The following is a 23,050-nucleotide window of genomic DNA, read 5'->3' on the forward strand; positions in this document are numbered from 1 at the left end:
AAGGAAAGGCAAAGAAAGGCTCATGGGAAGTGAAATCACTGATGCCTTACCTAGACTTTTTAGTTCTTATCTTTTCTAGATGTTGTTCAAACAAACAGGAAGTTCTGGTAAGGTACAGAGGCCATTCCCAGCAAGGGCAGCACTCCACCAGAAGGGTTGATTTTTAAACCAGTGGTTCAGATGCTCTTTCCTCACACAGGCAAAAGGAAGCTGTCAAATAAAAATAAAACACAGGAGAGAAAACTTGCTCATCCAGACACACTTTCATGTGGAATTGTTTCATGTACAGATATGACGAAAAATTGATCTGCTGAGCTAGGTTTAACAGAAGAGATTGAAAAGCTGATGGAGTTGGGTTGCTCTTACTGAAGAAAGGAAAGGATCCTATCTCTACATGTCTTAGGCTGTTAATTAAGTGGGAAAAGGGAACACCTTCTATTGTCTACCCAAGAAGAGAGTTTTAGACAAACAGTAGTTGTAAGACTTTTTTGTAGTGTTGGTGGCTTTTCCAGGAAATTCTCCAGTTTATTGGAAGAGACTGTTCACACGGTGTTTGAAAGCTACTGATTTCCTACTTGCTTTTTGGTTTCTGGAATGCAAAGGAAATATTTCATACAAGAAAAAGAAAAAAAAAAGGGTGTTTGAGGAAACTCTACCTGCAGCAGTAATTTTTTAATAACCTTCAAGGACTTCTGAGAACCTGGAAGTATTCTCAGATTATCCGGAAGAAAAATGAAGTCTTAAAAAACATTGTGAAGGGCAACTGTCAAAACAATTGAGTTAATAAAAACATTTAACTTTGAGAATTTTGACTGCTGCTTGATTTTTTCTAAGGCATTTTAATTATTTTATTGAAAATTAACTTGCATTTCCACAGACTGTTTTAATACCTGGAGGAAATAAGACTCAATTTAGAAACTGTTGCAGGGTGAGGTTTTTGTTGAATTTGGGGAGATTTGAAATCCTCCTTTCTTGAACAAATCTATTTTTCTCTGATTGGGAAATTCATCAAAACTGATCATTTCCAGCAGCCCTTTTCACTTCTGCTAACTCAGCATTCCATGGTGAAGAGCTGCTTGGTCAAAAATTCTGTCAGAGTTCAAAGATTTTGCTGCACTTGAATTAATTATTCCTTCTCCACTGGGTAGTCCATGGGCTGTGCTGACCTGATACTTGCAAGTGTTGCCATAGCAAATATGACCAGAGGCCTTGTACTAATGGGAGACAATTTCAGTTGTGTTGGTTTGTGTTAACTTTTAGGGTCCCTTTGGGAGATGCACAGGCTTTCATTTAAAGAGGATGAACAGGTCTTGCTTTTCAGAGCAGATAATTAACGAAGTATTCTCTTGATTTCTTTGTTGAAAAATATGCATCTGGGAATTAGGACTGTTAATATATATAGCCTCCTGATGTCATTATTATATTGCTTTTAAAAATATAATCACACTTTAAAGGCAGTTCTAAAGAGATGTCTTCACTCTTTTGACTGGATGCTGTCTCTCCTCTCCCTCTGCACGTTCATGTAGTAACACCAGTGTCCCCTGGACAGAGACTGGGTGCTGTACCTCAGCCAGACCAGGCTCTGGCACATCTTTGTGTGGTGCTTTAAGATGTCAGTGCCCAAAATTGTGGCAGCAGCAGAGACCAACACACCTATCCCTGCTAAGTCAGGGTATCTATCATTGCTCAAGATCCCTCAGCACACACTGGGATGCTGTGCCTGGGCTCCTGCAAAAGGCTGCTCTTTTTGGTGAAAGAGAGCCAGCCCCTGGAATGATGTCAGATAAAACAAGTCAAAGGAGAAACTTCTTGAACTGCTGTAGCAATATGGTCTCAAGCAGTTGCAGCAGTGCCACTGAGTAATCTCCAGTGACTCTCCCAAGTGTCACCCTTGGTTTTCTGTGGCCACATTTCTCTTCACAGAGAAAAGCAAGGCACAACTTCCCAAGGATATTTTCTGGGAATCACAGCGAGGAACCTCAGAGAAAGAAAAAACAATTCTTATCTCAATTGCTGCTCCTCTTGTTGTGCACAGGTGGAATGCATTGTGGAAGATTGTTTACCTGAAGGGAATTGGTAATTGGATTCTGGTGTGAGTGTTTTGATTCACTGACCAATTGAATCTACGTGTGTGTGTCGGGACGGTTTTCTGACAGTCACGAGATTCTGTGCAGTTGAGTGGAGTTGAGTGCTTGTGCAGATTCAGTGTAATATGGTGTAATAAAGTATAGAATAATATGGTATAATAAAGTAATTAATTAGCCTTCTGATATCAATGGAGTCAGATGCATCATTTCTTCCCTTCATCGGGGGTCGCTTTGCTTTTCCTGTAGTTTTCAGCAACCCAAGTGTCATGAGATTTCCCTTATACTCAACTGTGACCTAAGTGTGACTGTCTTCTTTGATCCTGGGGCTTGCACAGTATCCAGCAGCAAGATTTTAAATAACAAGTCTCATCAAGATCCTCAGATCTGAGTCTGTATTTCAGTGTGTGCTAAAGCCCATGCTAGGCTGGTGCTGTCTGTTTGTAACAGTAAACCTGTTAACAAGCACTCACAAGGGGCAGGAAGAGCAGAGGTCAGCTGTTATCAGCAACCACATCCCTCAGATCTTTTTCCTTGTTTGGGATTAGCATAGTCTGTTATGGTTTTGATCCTCCAGAATCCTCTTGTTTCCAGTTAATCAGGAAGTCCCTCCAGGGATGGGTAATTGTGCTGATGCATGTGTGTGACTGAAGCAGAACATAAAAGCCAAGTGAGTTTGTGCTGTCCATACTGGTTCTTTAAATTCAGATCCAAATGCAAAATAATCTCATGAAAATTGCTGATGGGCTCTTGCCATTTTTTGGTGCATTATCACTACTGATGGGGCCAAAGGTAACCAGTGAGCATCCTTCCCACATGAGGCAGAAGATGACTAAAATCTAACTAAACTCTGATCTCTGTTGCTCACTGTGCGATGCAGCTGAGTGCTGTTGCTCATGAGCCACACAAGGATGCAATTAGTGTAACAGCTCTTTATTATGAATGTGGCAGAACAGAATTAGAACTCAATTTACAAGTCCCCCTTTCAAACCCATTCAGCTGTTAAGGCTGCATCATCTTTCAGTTTTCCAAGGCATATAATTGATAAATGATTTCTCCCTGCACACCTCAGCTCCTCATCTTTATTCATGAACCAATTAATCTTTGTAGGACACTGTGATCATTTGCATACATGGCCAATGTCACCAACCTCTGTTATTTCATTCAGGAAACAATTTTGCAGCCCGTGAAACCACCAAGAGGGGAAAATCTGGACTATGTCTAAATTTCTGTTCTTCTCCCTCACATCATTCTCAAATATAAAAATCAGATGCTGCTTGTGCTAGAAAATGATGGATTAACCTGGAAGGAAACACACCTCAGCAGTATGTTTCAATCATGGCTGATAGGTATGAGCAGAGGCTGGAAATACATGTTTGAGGACTCTGTTGTGCCAATATATTTTATTTATTAAATATTTTCTTTTACTCTGCTAGCCAGCTCTCCTGAGTTAGCAGAGAGAAAGCTGCTATAGTGTATGCAGGGTTTGGGGTAAGTGGGGAGGTGTCTGTACTGTTTAAACACTTTCTTCATGAGCTCTGCTTCCTGAAGGTCTGTTATAAGCCACCACACAAACAACAGTTGTCCAAGTGACTCACGTTGGTTTTTTGCCAGTACACCTTGACTTGTTTGCCAGTGTCTAAGCAAGGAGCACTTGCAAGGCAAGTTTTATTTTGGTAAACAAAGGATATCAAAGAGAGTCCCAGGAGCACTCCAAGCAGAACACTGAGCACTTGAGGAAGGTGTCCAAGTACCACCTACAGAGAGCACACTTTGGCCAAGTTGCACGTGATGGATGCACACCTGTCTCCCCCTCTGTGTACAAAAGTCACGTGTACACAAACCCAGAATGCAATTAGCTCTGGAGCAGGGATGTGTTCTGCCTGTCTCTGGATGGATCTACAGAATTTTCTTGCTTCTTTGCATTCCTTGCACTTGCTTACATTTCTTGCATGGCGTCTGTCAGAGATTATAAGAATGGACCCTTCCTTTGGGATTTTGGAGAATGCTGGGACTCGTTTGAAAGGTGCCAGGGCCTGTTTGAGGATGCTGGTGAAGAGAAAGCCCATAGAGCAAAGGTCCTGCCCTCTTTCATTCACCCCTGTCAGCTGGTGTGGTCCCCACCACCATCAATCTGTGCAAGCAGATGCACACTGCAGAGACAACCGTCACTGCTCTAGAATTTGGCTCCAACTGCAAATTTGGGAAGTTTCTACAAATTTTGAAATTTTCTAGAGGCATTCGACTGGTATGCAAGATCTGATCACTGCATGGACAGCATCACCCCAGGTAGGTCTGAGAAGCATTATGGGGCACTGAGGCCACATCTCCCTAACGCCACTTGTGATTTGACGGTGCAGCAAGCAGCAAGCAGTGGATGTAGGACTGGTGGGCAAGGCCTGCATCCCTCCTCAGGATCTCTGTTTTCCCTGCTGTGGCTGATTGAGCCTTTCACAGGCACATTACCTAACCATAGGATGGTTTCACTGACACCCAAGGCAAACACAGGCTTTGAGGAGAAGGCATGGCAAGGCTGATGCTCCTAAGCCTTGTTCACCACCTCTTAGACATGCAGGGTGTTTTGCTTTTTATTTTCACATTGCTTTTCTGCCTGCATGAATCAAAGCAGCACCACACATGTGAAGCACCTGCTAGGAGAATTCCAGAGTGGATGTGTGGGGCTCCTCTCTGTGCTTTGTGCATTTACAGATATTCATTGCTGTATTTCTTTAGATCCTTACAAATGCCCAGAGTTCAGTGTGTCTAGGTGGGATTGGTTATGTAGGTTTCTGTTCTTTTCACAAATTTCAGGCATATTGTAGTAACACCAGTGAGCAGATGGCCTGTGTGAACTCTGGCCAAGCTTTGGACAATTTATCATGGATCTGGAATAATAATAGTAGTTTGCATTCTGGGAACAAATTAAGTTTCCCATAAAGCACTTTGAAAAGTTATCAGGGCACAAAAAGTAAATAAGATGCAATGAAAAACAGTCCTTTATAAATATAGTAATTTTACTTGCTGAGAACTAAGCTGTGTGTTACTTTCAGAGCAGCCAAGGAATTGCCAGGGGAATAACACATGTTTCCTGGTGGCAGAAGAGAACCACCACCGAGCACTGATTGACAATTATAAAAAAAAAAAAAAGTAGAGCATTAGAATGTGAGCTTGGCCCTAATTCACAGTTTTCTCACATTAAGCTGTACAAAGTCCACAGATGCCACCTTACCAGTACACAGAGCTCTTCTGATTCATGCCCTGCTTAATGAACAGCTTCTTAGGTTTGTGGGTAAACTTTAGCTCCAAAGTGGCTCACCACACAGCAGGCAATGAGAGTTAGGCATTCAGTGGTGCTGCTCTCTGCTGCTTGCCTTGTCTGCTTGCCTGAAAAGAACTGGGCTTGAGTGGCTGAGCAGCCTGAAGGAAAATGCTCCCAAATTCTTGGCAAGTCTGTTCTTCATATGGTGGAGGAGGCTGCCAGAAGTGGGAGAAGACAGAGAGCTGACTCTGAGGAACTCAGCATATGGGTTTGCAGCATTGGAGGCACCAGGATCCATTTCTCCATCAAGCTGAAAGCAGCAGTCACTGGTACTTGCTGTAGGACCAGTGCTGCTCCTGTGCCTTTTGCAGCCAGATGACTGAGACCTATTTTCCAAAGGTTCTATTTTCCAAGCAGAAGCCAGATCAAAGCTGCTGCTCATTTAGGCAGCAGTGGACACCAGACCTGAAGTTTGTGATTAGGCTCATAACAGAATTAAGCTGCACTTAGAAGGATGAGTGATGTCAGGTTGGGGTTTTGGTTCAGTCCCAGTTCTGGAGGAAATAGAGAAAACCTTATCTCTACAAGAGCACAGCAGCCAGCCAAACAGCTTGCTGTCCCCTTTCTAAGGCTAGAACAGATGATTTCTAGCTAGGGTAGATGATTTACAAGAAGGTGTAAAATCCTCATCATGCACCTAATTATACTTTACTACTCTGTGGGGGGACATTTCCTTCTAAGTCCATCTGGTGATCAGACTGTACCCTGAGGCATGTGGATTGATTGCCCTCATGGTTTTTCTCCTATTTAGTCTAAATGCTGATGCTTTATTTTTATTCGTGTGAGTGTCTAAGCCTTTTTGAAGCATTGAAAATTATGATTAATTGTGCAATGAAAATCAATAATGGAAGTGCTTACAAAGCCAGCTTGATTTGGGAGTGAATCCCAAAGACAGCTGCTTTCTCTAAGAGGGATGGAAAAAGTTTGAGGAAAGCAACAGCAAAAAATTCCAGATCCTGGTTGGTATTTTTAGTGATGTTTGTCATAGGCTTAACCCTTTCAGCACCTGCGGAGAGAGACCTTTATTACAGGCTGCTATTACCAGTTCATGAAAGCAAAACCTCAAGTCCATCAAATAAATAAGCATACTTGATTAAACAGAAATGCACTGAAAAGTGAAAATACTTCTACTCCTGTATCAGAATACAGCTATTCCCACACCTTCAGGGCCACGACAGATTTGTCTTTCAAGTGAGATTCCAGAGCCAGGGCTGAAGATCTGGGAGGGATTTACCATGGCATCCCTGCCAGCGGCACTTACTCCCTTTCGCGCACTGGCGAGTGCTGGCTTTGTGCCGAGGGTTCAGGATCCAGGTTTTTTTCTCCGTTCCTCAGAGGATGGCAGTGCTGCAGCCGGTGTGGGAGCTCTGGGTGCAGGGAGTGCCATCTCGTGGTGATCTGTCCCTGCTGCGGAGTGCGGGATGGCGCTCGCTGATGCTGCTTCGCAAAGCAGCCCGCAGGCAGAGCGCTGCCAACGGGGAGGGATGCGTGCCAGGGAGCTGGGATGCTGAGGAGGAGGAGGAAAAGCAGCCCCTTCCACAAAACATGGTTCAAATAACACCGTACATCACCTGGCCCCTCTCCAGAGCCTGAGGCAGAGGCAGCTTTCAGTCCCCAGAGCCCCTGATGTCTTACGCCTTGCCTAGTGGGACTGCATGATGTATGGAAGCCTCCTCTCTGCCCATCTCAGCAGACTCCTCTAAAAATCCTACCCCTGTGCAAAAAGCTGAGTTGCTAAGAGCTGGTGAATGGAAGATGCCTGAAAATCCCTTCTACTCTCTGGGGATGGCAAACACCTGCATTCATTTGGGGTCAAGGGAAAAGCCATCTTTCTCGCCCTGGTTCTGCTGCCATGTTCAATCTGTCATCTACTTCATCACTCGTGACTGCCCCTGAGTCTGGGGTGACACCATCTCCCTGAAACAAGGAACCTGAAGCAGGGCTGTCTTCAGGCAGGATTACCCAGTCCTTTCAGATCTACACCATTTATCCAACAAAAAAATGGCCCCTTCATTTTGCAAACACACGTGTATGAGACTCACACAAAACATGGCCATCTCACCTGAGAGAAGCTCTGCAGAGTTTCCTCTCTCTGGTTTACCTCTGAAGGACTCCCAAGTCAATCACAAAGGGGATGGAGCTGCCTTTTCAGTGCCACCCCTCTTCTCTGGCAACAGCAGGTGCCACACCTGAAAAGAGGAGGAGTAGTGTAGGGGCCACGGTCTCATAACTCCCCTTCCTGGGCAATAAGCTGGGGTGACATCTCCATAGTATAGCACTTTGGATGTTCTCCTCCTCTGGAAGCACTGGGAAATACTGGGAAATACCAGACAGAATGGGATTTAGGATGCTGTACTCTTCTCATCTGTATTAAATTCTTAAGAGGAACAGGGCAGTCAGATCTGATCAGGATCTGGCCATTCCTGCAGAAACAAGGCAGCATATTTGCATTGCAGAATGCTTAAAGAAGCAAAATTTATGGGTAGCTGGGCAAAGAAAGAGGATGATGGGCAGTGCACCAAATGGGGAAATCATACTGGAAGTCCAGCCAGAACAATGTCCCATCTTTGGCAGTGTCTCAGAGGTGAATTTTCACAGATGGCCTAGGAAAGAATTCTTTCCATTCTCTGCAATCTGTGGTTTCAGTAACAATGCAGAAGACACATTCTCAGTGAGCCCACAGATTATTTTTACCTCTGTCCCCATTTCAGCTCCATGACACACACCGACTAGCACATCCACTACTAAAAGCAAGGACTACACATTTGGCTTTATAGAACACTTTATTTGGAGAGATGTCTCACGTCATAGACTATTGGTTTGTTGTTAAGGCATTTCTGAAGGGCTGGAGCAAAGGGAGGGGGAGACGGAGAGAACTGTGTCAACGGGAGTGCATTAAGGCAAAATTCCCTCCTTCTGCATTTCACCACAGTAAAATCCACGTAAAGGCCAGTAAATGTCTCATGCCAAGGAAGAGATTCAGTGCAAATATATCCCACTGACTATCCATAGACAGGGCTAGGACCTCAACTGAGGCAAATTTACAGTGCCTTGTTAGCTGCAAAGCAAAGCTGATTTAGCTCTGTTGAGGATCCAAGCCCGGGTTCAGGGAAGCATTTTTAGTATGAGTTTCTTATGCTAGCACAGGTATAAATGCTCTCCTGAATCAGAGCCACAGCCCCTTGAGTGCAAGTCTGTGAAGTTAACACTTGAATTTTTATTGTCTACATAAATATGTCATTCTGCATCCCTTTGTTCACTTCTCATTGTATTGCTACTGAGTACATTCCCTTTGTTTCTTTAACATGGCTTTCATTACTATCATGCTTTGCAATCATTTTAAAGTGTATTATGACATAAAAATGAATTATCCCTTGGAGAATGTTTGTTGCCAAGGTTCCAGAGTTTGGATGTTCTTGGAGGACCAGGCTGCAGTGTGGTTTTTTTTGGTGAGCAGTAATGTAATCTGTGAGTAATGCCATGGATGGCAGAGGCATAACTTGCAGGGAAAAGTACTGCTCAGTTTACATACCAGCAACACGTCACAGACACCAAACACTTCTTTCTTTCCATGAGAATTTCCTCAGAGGGTCCTACCTCTCCAGAAATAGTCACTACTACTTGCATTGGCTTGAGGAAACCTGTTTTGTTATCCCAGGTGCAAACTGAAGGTAAGTATGGCAGAAATGCTACAAAAAGCACGACAACATTTTCAGGCAGAAGCAGAGTATAACATTTCACAGTCCTAAAAGCTGTCTGTCACTGGATGACCTCCACAGAAAACCCTGGTATCCATTAATGAAAGGATATGCTTAGGCCTCAGTGTCAAAAACTTGTTTAGGAATTTGAAATGGTTATAGGTAACCCAAAGTGGAAAAATAAGGCAAAGAAATCAAGCAACAAAGTATTTCCTGGATACATGTGAATACACAACTTCTGCATGGCCTGGGACCATGTATAACATTCATGCCTTAAAAGCATGAGCATCCTGCATATTTACTTGATACAGACAACAGCATCCAGTTTAAAGGAATCTAAAGGGTGAATAACAGGCATCAGTGCAAGTCTTTTGTGCTTTAAACTTTCTTCATTCCTTTTCCCATAAGGCAAGCAAACACTGTCATGACCATTTTGGGTTTTACTTCAACCAGGTCTTCTGGAAGGGCATAGACTCTTGCTCCGATTTTTCTTGCCATAGAGATGGCATATCTGTATTGCAGGGGTGGGAGAAAAAAAGGAAAAAACAAAGACAGAAATTAGTGCAGTAGCAATAACTTTCACCCTGTTAAGTGTTTTACATGATCAATACCAGAGTGGGTTTCACTGATTTACCGAAGTTAAACTTTTCTGTAGAAATGTATGAGACAAGTTCATAAAGAACAACATTTCTAATAAAAGGCAGAGTGCATTCCCTGATGGTTAGAGCACTGATTACCTGCAGGATGGGATCTGCAGGTCCTGGTATGACACATTTAATCTTCCATCCCCTAAAAGATTATCCTCAAAATCAGCCATTATGACCTTGCTCCCCTTCAATCTTTGAGACTCAGACTTTGCACATAAACAAACTTGCAAGGACAGAAGCAGAAGGCTGATGTCAGTGGAAATCAGTGTTGTTGGAAATCAACATCTGGGGACTTATTTCAGTCATACCCAGAAAGTACAGCTTGACATTCCCATCTACCTGCTCAGAGCCACTGGCTGTTCTCAGAGCCATTGTCTCTTCTATTTTTTCATTTAAAAAAGCTAGGAAATCCCATGTTCTTTCCATTTCAGAGCACATATATTTGTGAAATTTTCGCCAAAATGCAGAGAAGCATGGGGAACGTGGGGGAACAGGGGTGGGAAATTAGGAAAAGAACAGGAGAGGAATGAAGAAATAAAATACACAGAAAGTACACACAGGATGGCAAGAAAAGAAAGAAAACAGATGGTAGGAAATGGAAGGAAAAAGAACAGTGGGAAAAGTCTTTACAAAAATAATGGCAGCTCTGATTGCTTTACAGTCATCCTTTTCTCCTTTGTAGTTACTGCATAGAAGAGAAATTAAACTGATGATCAGACCAGGAGATGATCTGTGTAACTCTGAAAGGAGAGGGAGGTGCCCCCAGAATTGACTCTCTGCTAGGAAATCATTTGCATTCAGGGAAAAAAAAAATCAATACCCACATCTAGAGAACCAGTTTTTCAGGCATGAATCTTGTCTTCCCCCTTCTCTCTTAAATATGCCCTTTTTCTACCTGTAGGTGACTAAAGAGCTGTCACTAATCCCTCTTCACTATTTGTTGGCATTGTTCCCTGATATCTGAAAGAATTTTAAATTTAATATGAGAAAATAGGAGCTTGTGAAACCAAGTGATTTCAATCCTTTCAAGGGATTTGTGAAGCAGGAACTACAACATTACACAATGTATTTCCATTGATACTCTTTTTACTACCTAACTCCCTGCCTTCATGCTTCTAACTCGGGTGGTATTTCTCACATGAGGTTGTGCCAGATGAAAAGGACAGCAGAGTCATTTTTAAAGACAAGAGTTAGGCCAGCCTGAGCAGGTAACTCATGCTAAGTGCCACTTGGCAGAAACATACTTAGCATTATTTAGTTTCTCCTCATCATTCAGGTCCTCTGTTTTCAAGAGGTCATACTTGATTGACCCTGGTTGAATGGCATCAATGAGATCCAGGACTGGCATGCTGGTGCTGATTTTGCTATCCTGCATAGACAAAAAATAAAATTAAATGCAAGAACAGGACGACAGAACTCCCACAAAGCTAGAGTCTGGACTCGAGAGCAATGGACAGTTCAGTCAAACACCATTTAGATCTTCACAAAGGGCTGCTTAGAATATTTTTTTATCTAAGGCAGACTAAGGACTCTTTCTAGGATTTTTTGTTTTACCCAAGGGATGAAACATCACAGAATCATTTAGGCTTGAAAAGATTTTTAGGATCAAGTCTACCCTTAATCTAGCACTTCCCAGTCCACCACTAAATCATGTCCCTAAGCACCATGTCTACACATTTTTTAAATCCTCCAGTAATGGTGACTTCACTAGACAGCCTGTTCCAGGGCTTGACAACCCTTTGAGGGAAGAACCCCCCCCCTAATATCCAATCTAAACCTCCCCTGGCCATTTGCAAACTCAAGACCATTTCCTCTTGTCCTGTCACTTGTTACCTGGGAGGAGACTGAGCCCCACCTGGCTACACCCTCCTTTCAGGCAGTTGTAGAGAGTGATAAGGTCTCCCCTGAGCCTCCTTTTGTCTCATCTGCTCCTCATAGGATTTATGAGCCCTTCTCAGCTTTGTTGCCTTTCAGACATGCTCCAGCACCTCAGTGTCTTTCTTGTAGTGAGGGGCCCAGAACTGGACACAGGATTCAAGGTGTGGCTGAGTACAGGGGGACAATCCCTGCCCTGGTCCTGCTGGCCACACTATGGCTGATCCAGGCCAGGATGCCATTGGCCTTCTTGGCTACTTGGGCACACCTGCTCATGTTCAGCCAGTGTTGACTCCCAGGTCCTTTCTTGCTGGGCAGCTTTCCAGCCACTCTTGCCCAAGCCTCTAGTACTGCTGGGGTTGTTGTGATTCAAGTGCAGGACCCAGCACTTGGCCTCATTGAACCTCATACAACTGGCCCTGTTCCATCAATCCAGCCTGTCCAGATCCCTCTGCAGAACCTTCCTGCCTTCCAGCAGATCAACATTCCCACCCAGTTTGGTGTCCTCTGCAAACTGACTGAGAATGCACTTGATCTGCTTGTCCAGACCATCACTAAGAGGTTAAATGGCCCCAAAACTGAGCCCTGGGGCACTACTGGTGACAGGCTGCCAGCTGGATGTAACTCTGCTCACCACCACTCTCTGGGCCTGGCCATCCAGTTTTTACCCAGCAAGCAGTGCAACTGTCCAAGCTATGTGCAGCCACTTTCTCCAGGAGAATGTTGTGGTAAACACTGTCAAAGACTTCACTAAAATCCAGGTAGATGACATCCACAGCCTTTCCCTCATCCAAGAAGCAGGTCACCTTGTCATAGAATACAGTGTCATTAAAGCAAAAGATGGGGTGCAGGGCTGGTGCATTTGCTTCCTGTGGGGAGATGACACTGACAGACATCTGCTGATGGGAGAGGTGAGAGGGACCAGCTGTGTGAATCCTGAACTCATTACATGAAGTTTGATGGATCTGTCCTCACCTGGTGCAAACTGCTGATTTATATCCACGGAGTGTTCCCTAGCTTGGGAAGTGTCATAGATACTGTGTGGTTAGTGGAACCGGAAGCATTCTATAAATTTCTGTGTTTGTGTGGTACCTTGCAAAATAGGGCAAGGTCCCCCTGGATGGTACTACCAGGTTATAAATGTATTGCTATTGTTCATTTTAATACTGCCATTTGTAATTGCTTTTGATTCATATCCAACTGCACAGCAGTTCTTTCTTAATTCCAGTCATCATTCCTGTCTCCATCCTTTGATTTCCCAAGCCAAACTGGAATTCAAGGTGTTTCCTGTAGGGTTCATATCATATTTCTATTACTTTTTCACAATAAAGTCCCTTGAATAAAACCAGTGTATTTAAACAAGCTTTTAAAAGCTTGAATGAATGAATAAATGAATGAAAAAATAGTCAAGCTATGCAGTGAGTTATATCATAATGTATAGTGCGTGTGTATAGGCATACACACATCTGTATACCATACACACATCTATATATCATACACACAAGCACTCTGGATAAGAGATTCCTGAGCAGAGATTTCTGAAAAAAAAAATCCTGTACCTTGAAACTGGAGATGGTTGAATCCTTCCCAGCTGCAGTGAGTGTTTCGTTGACCCAGCTGACAATGATTTCATCATTGACCTTCTCTCCACCACCAATGTCTTCAAGGATATTCAGGGTGTACCTTAGGAGGGAAGCCAGGATATTTGCTCAAAGTCTGCTGTAACCTCAGAACTGTCCTCTATCTGCACAGCTTGTCTGGGATTATCCCAATGATCTGATATTCCTTTGCCTCACAGCACACTCACAGTGCATATGATTTATATTATAACACAATTATTAATCTAAGTAGTTTAATTCACCCCCAATTCCTTAATCACTGTTTTGGGAATGTTAAAAGTTTTGGTTACTTAAAATTCCTGGAATTCCTCTCAATGTATCTCATTGTAAATTACTCATCCTCATAGTGCTTAAAAAATAATCACTGATTTTGGAGATAGAAGGGAATCCTTCTACTCACATTACACTGACCTTCTGCATGAAAACAAGCCTGGAGTACTTTGCTTATATATCAGCATACACCTTGGAAAGATATCCCAAACTGATGGTAAGTAATCACCTCATCCCTATTTTAACTATCTTACTGATAAACCTCTACCTTTCTCTATAGTCTGAATTCAGTTTGTATTCAGTTCCTAACTACTGGGGCCCTTTACTTTCAATTACAGCACTCTTAAAAACAGAAACATGCACACACAGAGAATTACATTAAAATGGGGAGAGGGACTGAGTTATGCCCATTCAGGAAGCAGCTTACAAAACTTCTGCATCAATTCCTTGTTTCTGGGACACCGTCCCCATTCCCTGATACAGAGACCTTTTTAACTTCTTTTCCTCTCTTCTATGCAATAAACATTTCTTGTTGCTATGCAGATTGTGACAATAATAATCTTCTGCATGAGCTGACTGTAATGGCCTTGCCCACAAGATATGCTCTGATCACATCCTTAACTAGGAGTGAGCAGAAGGTCACTGTGCCCTAGCACTGAAGTGCAAGCAGAGGAGTGAGAAGGCTGTAGCCTGTGGAGCCTCCTCAGTGAGAGCATCAGGAAACTACTGCAATGCAAACTGAGCACACCAAAATGCTCTGACCCACCTTCTCATCAGCTGCCAGATTAAGGCCAGCGTGAGCGTACGGTTTCCTTCGTTCAGATCTTGCCCAGCAATGCCGACAAGGGAAAATTTGGCTTGATTCTTTCCCAGTTCCACTGCATAGTTGCAGTTTTCAAGCTGTCAAAGGCAGTGTGAAAAATATAGAGGAAAAAGAAAAGAAAGAGGACAAGACACTATTACTTTAAATTCTTTGGATCACTCAGCCTAGATCTTCCTGGGCAAACAGGAACATTGGGGCTCTGTGATAAAACAGCTGATTGACTACCAGCAGGCAGACCCATCCCAAAAATACCATTCTGAACATTTAACATAGAAGAAAATGCTATACTTCATTATTAGGGCCTGAAAAGCAGATTAGCCTGGAAAATAAAAGTGTAAGGCTCATGGGTAGCTCCAGCATCATGGCATTGCACTGAGACAAAGGATTAGTGTCCCAGCCAATATTTTAGATTGGTTGATCACTCTGGTCTAACTGGATGCAATTACTCATCCAGATAGCTGGGAGAAAGCATTGCATTTAGCAGCAACTGTGTGATTGGTTCTTGATGCACCTGATCAAGAATGCTTATCATCACTGTCTTCATTTGATGTGGAGGGCAGTGATCCAGACAGCTGCAATTAAGCTGGTGCCATGCATCTCATGGTCCAGATGCATTACAATCAGTGCCTAAAGCAGTAGCAAAAGGGATCTGCAAATACAGTTTCTAAATACTGATACAAAAGTTGTCAAGTCTTTTTACGTAACAAATATTTTTTACCTGTCAACAGAGCGAGTGAGTCTAATGTAGATTTCTTTTTCAGAATGAAAAATTATCCACTGACTAAGCACAAAAATCATTTAAGGTGCTGTCCTTGGGACTGTAGAGCAACATAAATACCCACATTGCCGTTTGAAATTATTCAGGCATTCACTGAGGATAAGACATCACTACTGGAGATATTCTAGTTTTTTGTACCTTCTTCATGTTGCCACCCAGTTTAGGATATGGTGGTTTGTTCGCCCTGTTCCAGTCTACTGGCACTTTGATCTTTTCATAGAGTTGGAAGATAACCAAGGCATCTGACAGGTCACTGAAAACAACAAAAAAGGTACATCATTGTCCAAAGAACAGAGGAAAGAAACACAATTCAACTATTAGCAGAGGTAAACCTAGTTTCCTGGGAAACACAAAGCAGCATACATTCTTATAGGGCCCAGAAGTTTTTATATTCTTGCAAACAACTTGCTGGCTGTATTTATCATCTGAAGGAAGTGTAATACCTCATCTTACCTGTACAAGTGATTTACACGTGGATTAACACCGAGGGAGTTCATCCAGTTCCTAAATGTCCTTTCTTCCCTTGTCTCACCTAAAACAAAGACACATCAATCAAAGCCCTGCAAAACACCATACTTCAGTAATATAAGTGTTTTGAGAGGAAACCCTAACTGAATTTACAGCCCACTGTGTTGTCATCTTTTTGCAGGGGTTCCATACTGTTGTCTCCTTATCACAAAAGTTTCATACCTTCTTGGTGTTTCTCATGGGCATCTCCTCAGAGCACTGACTCCCAATTCCCTTCTCAACCAGCCACCCCACTCTTTTATAGCACTCTCCCTCTCATTGGTTACAGCTGTGGCCTGTTAAAGTCAGGCCTGTTCCTAATCTTTGATAATTAGCTCAGCTGCAACTCCTTAGGGGTAAGATTACTTTCTACACTATCTTTATTTTCTTATCTTCTATCCCCCAACAGCACTGAACCATGAACAGAAGGAGACACAAGGGAAACATCATGGTGCACCGTGAGATATTTGCATTTTCCTGACCTTCAATGTCGATGTCCTGGTTCTCTGGCTTATGCAGGGCAGGGTATTTATTGAACAGGTTGGCGATGAAGGCCAGGTTGAGCTTGGGGTTGCCGCGGACGACGTCGGTGGCGGTGACGAACTGGCGGCAGCCGAGGCGCTCGGCCTGCTGCAGCATGCACTCGGCTCGCTGCACGTCATCCTTCTCCTGCCCAGCACAAATGGGACATCAGCCTCACCCCCCCAGCTCTGCACCCAGCCCACCTGGGTCTCCTTGCGGTCATCTAGCTGCTAAAGCAGCTCCTTGATGGATTTACAGCTATTCCCATTCCCACTTTTACTAATGGCAAGTCTGTGTTTTCAAATGGGCTTTGTCCATGATTCAACCACCACCATATTGCTTTTACAGCCATATTCCATATAAACGTGATGGTTTGATGAAATTCACAGATAAATGTATTTAAATACACTTGTTCCATGCTAGTAGTTTATCACTGTGATTAAATGGTTGCTGAAGTTCCGAAGTTACTATCTAACAAAAATCCAAACACATAACTCTTAATTCTTCTTCTTTAATTCTTTGGAAGCTTTGATTTCTGATTTACAAGATCATGTTGCAATGCAAGAAAGAATTTGCTGGTTCTGACATCCCAGTGCAGCCCTGTGTTGGCCAGGAATGCAAGTAATGGACAGAAAATATTGGCATTTACTCCAAACTTATCTCATCTTACCCTTAATCCTGACATGTCAATAGTAATAGCTGGAATGCCTTCTTCATCTCCCTTGGGGGCAACTTGGTTCAGCAAATGGTAATAAGCTCTTGAGTCCTGTGACAGACAGAGAAATTAAAGGGAAGAAAAATTACATCTAAAGCTCAGCCCTTTGCTTACCAGTGCTCCCCTGAACAATGTGCAGGCATGCTTCATTTTTATTACATCGATCATTGGGCTACACAACTAAATTAATTAAGCTGGAAGCACTTAGCAATTCCTACTTTATGCTGTGTTTGCCAGATCTATTTCTCCCCTTCTCCAGCACAATATATATGTGCTGGAGAATGCCCAACACATGAGACAAGAACACTGTGTGTGGAACTCACAGAAAGGGCAGCAACAAAATGACATCAGAATTCACTGAAGGTAAAATTAGAGGTAAGAAAATGCATACCTTTATAATGCTGTAGAAGTCAGGCTGCTGAGCATTTAATAAAAGAAAATGCAGAAGGAGAAAGCAGATGTTTAAAGTGGATTTCAAAGCAAGGCTGGAACAGTTGTGGAAGAGAAGGCATAGTTTTCAAGGACAAAAGTTAACACTGACAACAATATCAGCATTTTTCAGGCAAAAGGGCAAGAACAAGACAGGGGTTTATCATGTTGTGTCTTTAATCTTTTGTGAAATACAACACTGCTTCCATATGTGGAAAATATTAACTCACTTCAAAAAGAGCTCAAAGAACTGAAAATAAAGCTACATTTTAATGTCTAGGGACTTTACTAACTAACCCAACTGATGCTCTTCAAAATATTAAGCAGACTACCTGAATTATTTTAAATATTTTACATCTGTATTACTATGTACTGTAACTAGGAAGTGGTTATTTACAACAGAAGTGAGGTGGGGAGACAGACTTAGTTAGAGAATGTCTGTAAACACTGAAATCTTGTAAATATGTGTCTTCTTTTCCAACTATAAACACCAGAATTGTGATTTAGCTTTCAGTTGTAGATAAGATTTAATCAGCTGAACCATAGTCTTTTTGGCCAGCACACAGAAAGATGGGAAAGACTCCATTCCCTTCCTTTTTCTTGGATATTCTCCAGTCACCTCCACCCATTCAACCAAAAATCTGTTACAATAAAAATTGCATTATCAGATGTGACTCTCTACCCCTCCTGTTGCCTTCCCTGGTGGTTTTTTTTTTTTTCTGTATTTCAATTAAATGCTTGTGCTTATGTTTCAGTCCCTAGTGAAGCCTATGACCAGGTACCTCAGGAGCTGGATTTTTCCCATGCTATTCTGGGAGCAGGGAAGTCAGGTCAGGTTGGTGTGCTGGCCAGCCCCTGGCTTTCTTATAAGCCAGCTCAGATATCCTCCCTTATACAGCCTCTACAGATCTGGAATGCTGTCTGGGACTCACACTGGGTTTTAGTGTCTGAAATTAATCAGTGGGAACCACTCAGGTTCTGCTACATCTGTCTGGGAACAACTAAAGTCCTAAAGAGAATGCTCTGCTGAAATCTGCACCCACAAGCCCAAGAGATTCTGAGTATATGAAATAATACTGCCTAGACTACAGACACCCACCCTTGCAAGTGTCTCCCTGTCTAGCTGTAGTATTCCCAATAGTCCCAGTGAATTAAAACTCACAGAAAACTGCATTCAGGGCTATAGCAAATGTTGGGACAGAGGAGCACATAGCCTAGGTGAAGGAAAGATCAAGTGGGGGAACTGGAAATGCCCAATCATCTTTCTCTACATGTTTGAGTAAGGTCCAGGCTTTTCCAAACAAAAGCCAGGTCAAGAATAATTTAGGGAGATTTGGAAAGGAGGTGAGCAATAGAGGTAAGGAACTGAAAATACAGCGTTTAATGCCCTGTCCAGAGCCAGCAGCCATTCCTTTCCCAGGCATCTGGTATGCAGGAGCTGGCAGTGATAACTGGGAGGTCAGGAGGAAGAGGAGGAATACTACTGAGTGAAAAGGTAAACCCCAATGAAAGCATTTTATGTACCCAGCTCCATGTGCTCGACAGAGCAGTCTCAGCTCCTTGGAGTGTTTCAGTGCACAGTCCCTGTGTGGAGAGCAGGAATTTGGGTGTAGGGCTGCTGTTTTGTTTTTGTTGGTCAGTATTTCTCATACCTTGATGTCTGAGCTGAAGTTGTTGACTTTGTTGCATCCTGCATTTTCCAGGTGATAGTTTGCCCATCTCAACAGCAGGTCCTCCGGGGACAATTTCATCAGATCCTCCAGGCTCTCTCCTTCCCTCAGAAGAGCAATCAAGGCTAAGCAGGAAAAAAAAAAAAATTATGTGAATACTTGTCGAAGAAAATGTGTAACTGTTTTCTCTCTTTCACATTTTCCTACCCTAGTTTGTAAAATGTGAGTTGCCAAAATATTGCCAAAATTCAAGCTGGGTTAGCGTGACAGAAGATGTAAACAGAAAAAGGGTCTCATCAATAAAATGATTCCAAGGTTGCAATTTGTGTATCTAGTAGTGGATCATACACAAGTGGAAGACAATTTCAGTGTGGTCTAAGAACTGCCCATGAGTATAAAGGTCTTGTCAACCCTCCCTACAATGAGCATGGACATCTTCAACTAAATCAGTTTGCTCAGAGCCTCATTTGACATGACTTTAAATGTTTTCAGGAATGGGGCATCCATCACCTCTCTGGGCAACCTCTGCCAGTGTTTCACCACCTTCATTGCAAAAAACTCCTTCCTCATATCCAGTCTAAATCTACCCTCTTTTTTTAAAACCATTACACCTTTTGCTATTGCAACAGGCCCCACTGAAAATTTTGTGATCGTCTTTCTCATAAGCCCCTTCAGGTGTTGAAGGCTGCAATAAGATCTCCCTGGAACCTTCTCTTCTACAGGCTGAACAATCTCAGCTCCCTCAGCCCACCTTCATAGGAGTGCCCCAGCACCCTGAGCCTTTCTGTGGCCTTCCTCTGGACCCACTTCAACAGGTCCAAGTCTTTCCTGTGCTGAGAAGTGCAGAGCTGGATGCAGTGATGCTGAGCACAGGGGTAAGCTTGGAATGAAAATATGAACACAGGCTTTTTGCAGCTTAGATAGAAGAAATCTCAGTGACCTTCATACTGAAACTGGATTCACTCAGGCATTCTGGAATACTTGCACATGACCTCGTGGGCTTGTGGGACAGTAGGGCTAATTCATCTGTCAATTGAGGAGATATCAATTTATCTGTGTAAATAGGGTATTATGTTCACAAGAGGAGGAACAGGCAGGATGGGAGGATTGACCCTGGAAACCTTGGACCATGAAAGGCTGTAGAACTAGCTTTGCAAAGAAGAACTAACATAGAAACTAATTATTAATGTGGTAAAAAAGGGAGAGTGTGTTACATTGCTCTGATTTTCTTCCAGTATCTTTTGTCAGACCTTGAAAGAATTATGGGTTGGCTACATAAAGGAAACAGTGGAGACATACCATAACTGGAGTTACACAGATAATTTGATATAGGGTGCAATGGGGACTAGAGGGGGATAATAGAAGCATTTGAAAATAAACAGAGGATTTTATGAAGAGAACAGTGTTGACACTGCCAGAAGGCCGGAAGAAGGATTCTTGTGGAGTTGACTGTGGATTGATTTTTGGATTAATGTTTTCTCATTTTTTTTGCATCAATTATCTTGGCACAAATACTTACAACATGCTAAAAACGTGAAGACGATAGTCAATAGGTGGCATAGTCAATACAGAGGATGATCAGGAAACCAGACAGAACGAACTAGATGACAGTAATAAAAATGGAATGCAATTTAATAGTGCCATGTTCAAAGACCTTCTCTGGGGAATTAATATGAATAACTGCTATTAGCTAAAAGCTTATATGAACGAAGGATGAGAACCTGAGTGGATTAGATGTCTTCTAAGCTACTCTGAGCCACCATTTGATACGACATGGGGAAAATCCAACATGATATTAAGTGCATCCCAGATCATTCCCATAGAGGTTGGGATGTATTACTGCCTTGATATCATGTGCTCATGAAAGTTCATTGGAAATACAGGGTCTCATGTTCAAGAAAGGAGAGTTTTACCTGAAACAGCTGCAGAAAAGGGCTATGAGGGAAAGAGAACCTGAAAAAAATCAGAATTTTCTTGGCTTGTCTAGCCTTAGATGAAGTCTTAGATGAGAAGTGAAGGAGAAAATACCAGAAAGGAAAAAAACAGCAAATAAGCAGGGCAAGGCTACCTACAAAGGAATGGGAACTGGTGGCTCTGGCAATGAAAGGGACAGAAATGTGAAAGGGTTGAGGCAATGAAGGTAACACCTGCACAGAAACTGGAGGAAAGAAGTGTCACTGTTGGGTGAGGGACTGTCCAGAGGCATGGGGAACAAAGCAATGAGATGAGGTGCTGTGTGGACTGCAGGTACACCCACAGCCTTCATGATGAAGCTACTTCATGGAGAATTTTGGCATTGGTGAGATACACCTGGAATGCTGGGTCCAGTTTCTGGCTCCCCAGTATAAAAGAGACATTAACAAACTGAAGCGAGTTTAGTGGAAGGACACAAAATGTTTGGATGGAAGTTTGTGATATAAGGGAAGAGGATGAGAAAACTGGGTCTATTTAGCCTGAAAAGAGGTTTGAGAGGGGAGCAAGTATTGTCTTCAACCATTATAGAGGGGCCAGATCTGCACTTTTCCAGTATGCCCAGGAAAAGGATGAGGAGCTGTGGACACAAGGTACCAGAAGGGAAATACCAACAAGATTCTAACTAGAAAAAAAAAAAATCAGAGCAAGAGTGGTTGGGCTCTGGAACAGGCTGCCCAGAAAACACAGGAAAAGGCCCTGAGCTACCTCCTCTGACATTAAGATGTTATACTTAAGGTGTTGTACTGCTGAAAGCAAGTGGCTGGATGGCTGAGTCAGATCTCCAAGGTGCACCTCCACAGGTTCCTTCCAGCCTAAATTATTCTATGATTCTATAACTATGATTTCACAAAGAAAGATGTTTGGCAATCAAGAGCAAGAAGGAGTCAAGCCTCCTGAATGCAGATTTGCTTATCCCAGATTTAGCACCAATACACCAATATACTTGGATGCAGACCACTGTTCAGAGTCTTCTCATGCTCATTGGGTCAGGATGCAGACCACCATCCTGACACAATGAGCATGAAAAGGCTCTGAACACACAACTCTGCAGAAAGCCTTGGACTTCTGAGTGCTGAAGCTTGTGAAAAGCAAGGAAAATTACACCAGTCAAGAAAAGAGACAACGAATACTTGAAGAAAAAAATTAAAATCCAGGTTTTTTTTTTAATAGCTTTATCCTAAAGACTCTGCAGTGATGACAGTGGGGCACTGAAAGGAAGAGCCATACATACCTTCATTCCTGCTGATCTCTATGTCAGCAAAGAGTCCAATTTTGATGACTTGCCATAAAAGACCCAGAACCAGGTAAGGTTTCCCTTCTTTTAAGTCTTCAGCTCCAATGTTAACAACATGGCACCCAATGGCTGAAGCAGAGTTCAGGGCCAGGTTCAGATTTTCCTAGAGGAAGATGAGAACTTTTGAATGATGCAGAACTTGAGAGCTGAGGCTACAGGAAGGGAACACAGCCAAAATGAATGAAATCTGCAGGCAGCTTCACTGTAAATGCATTTAAGCACACAGAACCACGTCTTTCCTGAGGCAGTGCTCCAGGTGGGTACTCTGGGCGCTCACCAGAGGGGAATACAAGGACAGAATCACTTCCCATGACCTGTTGGCCACAGTTCTTTTGGTGCAGCCCAGGACACATGTCTGGCCACAGGGGCAGGGGAATGCAGACTCTCCTGGGGATTTACAGACAGATTCTGGGTCTCAACACAAAGACAGAAAGGACCTCATTTTGGCAGAGGTGGCAAATGTCAGATCACAAGGCACTGGAGCTCAGAGCATACAGCTACATCCACAGTGATGTCCTGGCTCAATGCTGGTTACCCAGGCCAGGCTCTCCCCAGGGCTACTGCTCGAGCTCATTCTCAAGTACAGATGTAGCTTCAGCATGGGGCAAACTCTTCTCTGCTCAGTCCTGCACACGGGGAGGAGGAAAGGAGCTACAGCCCCATCAACTGGCAGATATTCCAGGCTCTCCTCTCCCTAAGCACTCGGCAGAAGCCCTGATACCTAGGATACAAGTAAGCTGCTAGCTGGCAGTGTTTGCAAAGAACACACTGTCCCAGGAATCAGTATGAATCAACCTGATGAGTTTTTAGCCTTGCAGTTCAGCCA

At 43.1% G+C, this 23,050-nt stretch overlaps 1 protein-coding gene across 4 annotated transcripts in view; it reads right to left on the reverse strand.

Annotated features, from left to right (window-relative positions):
- Positions 1-8,167: 8,167 nt before the first annotated feature.
- Positions 8,168-23,050, reverse strand: part of LCP1 (lymphocyte cytosolic protein 1) — a 50,894-nt gene continuing 36,011 nt past the window's right edge. For 2 of the 4 annotated variants that reach the window (XM_036392057.1, XM_036392073.1), the window contains exons 7-17: positions 22,162-22,327; positions 18,939-19,081; positions 17,249-17,275; positions 16,813-16,908; positions 16,103-16,289; positions 15,567-15,645; positions 15,252-15,366; positions 14,279-14,412; positions 13,183-13,306; positions 10,993-11,117; positions 8,168-9,612 (exon numbers count right to left, since the gene is read on the reverse strand). In XM_036392057.1, the coding sequence (XP_036247950.1) occupies positions 9,480-9,612; positions 10,993-11,117; positions 13,183-13,306; positions 14,279-14,412; positions 15,252-15,366; positions 15,567-15,645; positions 16,103-16,289; positions 16,813-16,908; positions 17,249-17,275; positions 18,939-19,081; positions 22,162-22,327 (1,329 nt within the window). In that variant the 3' untranslated portion in view covers positions 8,168-9,479. The remainder of the gene's footprint in view (positions 9,613-10,992; positions 11,118-13,182; positions 13,307-14,278; positions 14,413-15,251; positions 15,367-15,566; positions 15,646-16,102; positions 16,290-16,812; positions 16,909-17,248; positions 17,276-18,938; positions 19,082-22,161; positions 22,328-23,050) is intronic. The other 2 variants (XM_036392066.1, XM_036392082.2) reach the window with 2 other exon arrangements.

Source organism: Molothrus ater, chromosome 2, assembly GCF_012460135.2.
Source record: "Molothrus ater isolate BHLD 08-10-18 breed brown headed cowbird chromosome 2, BPBGC_Mater_1.1, whole genome shotgun sequence".
Taxonomy (NCBI): Eukaryota; Metazoa; Chordata; class Aves; order Passeriformes; family Icteridae; genus Molothrus; species Molothrus ater.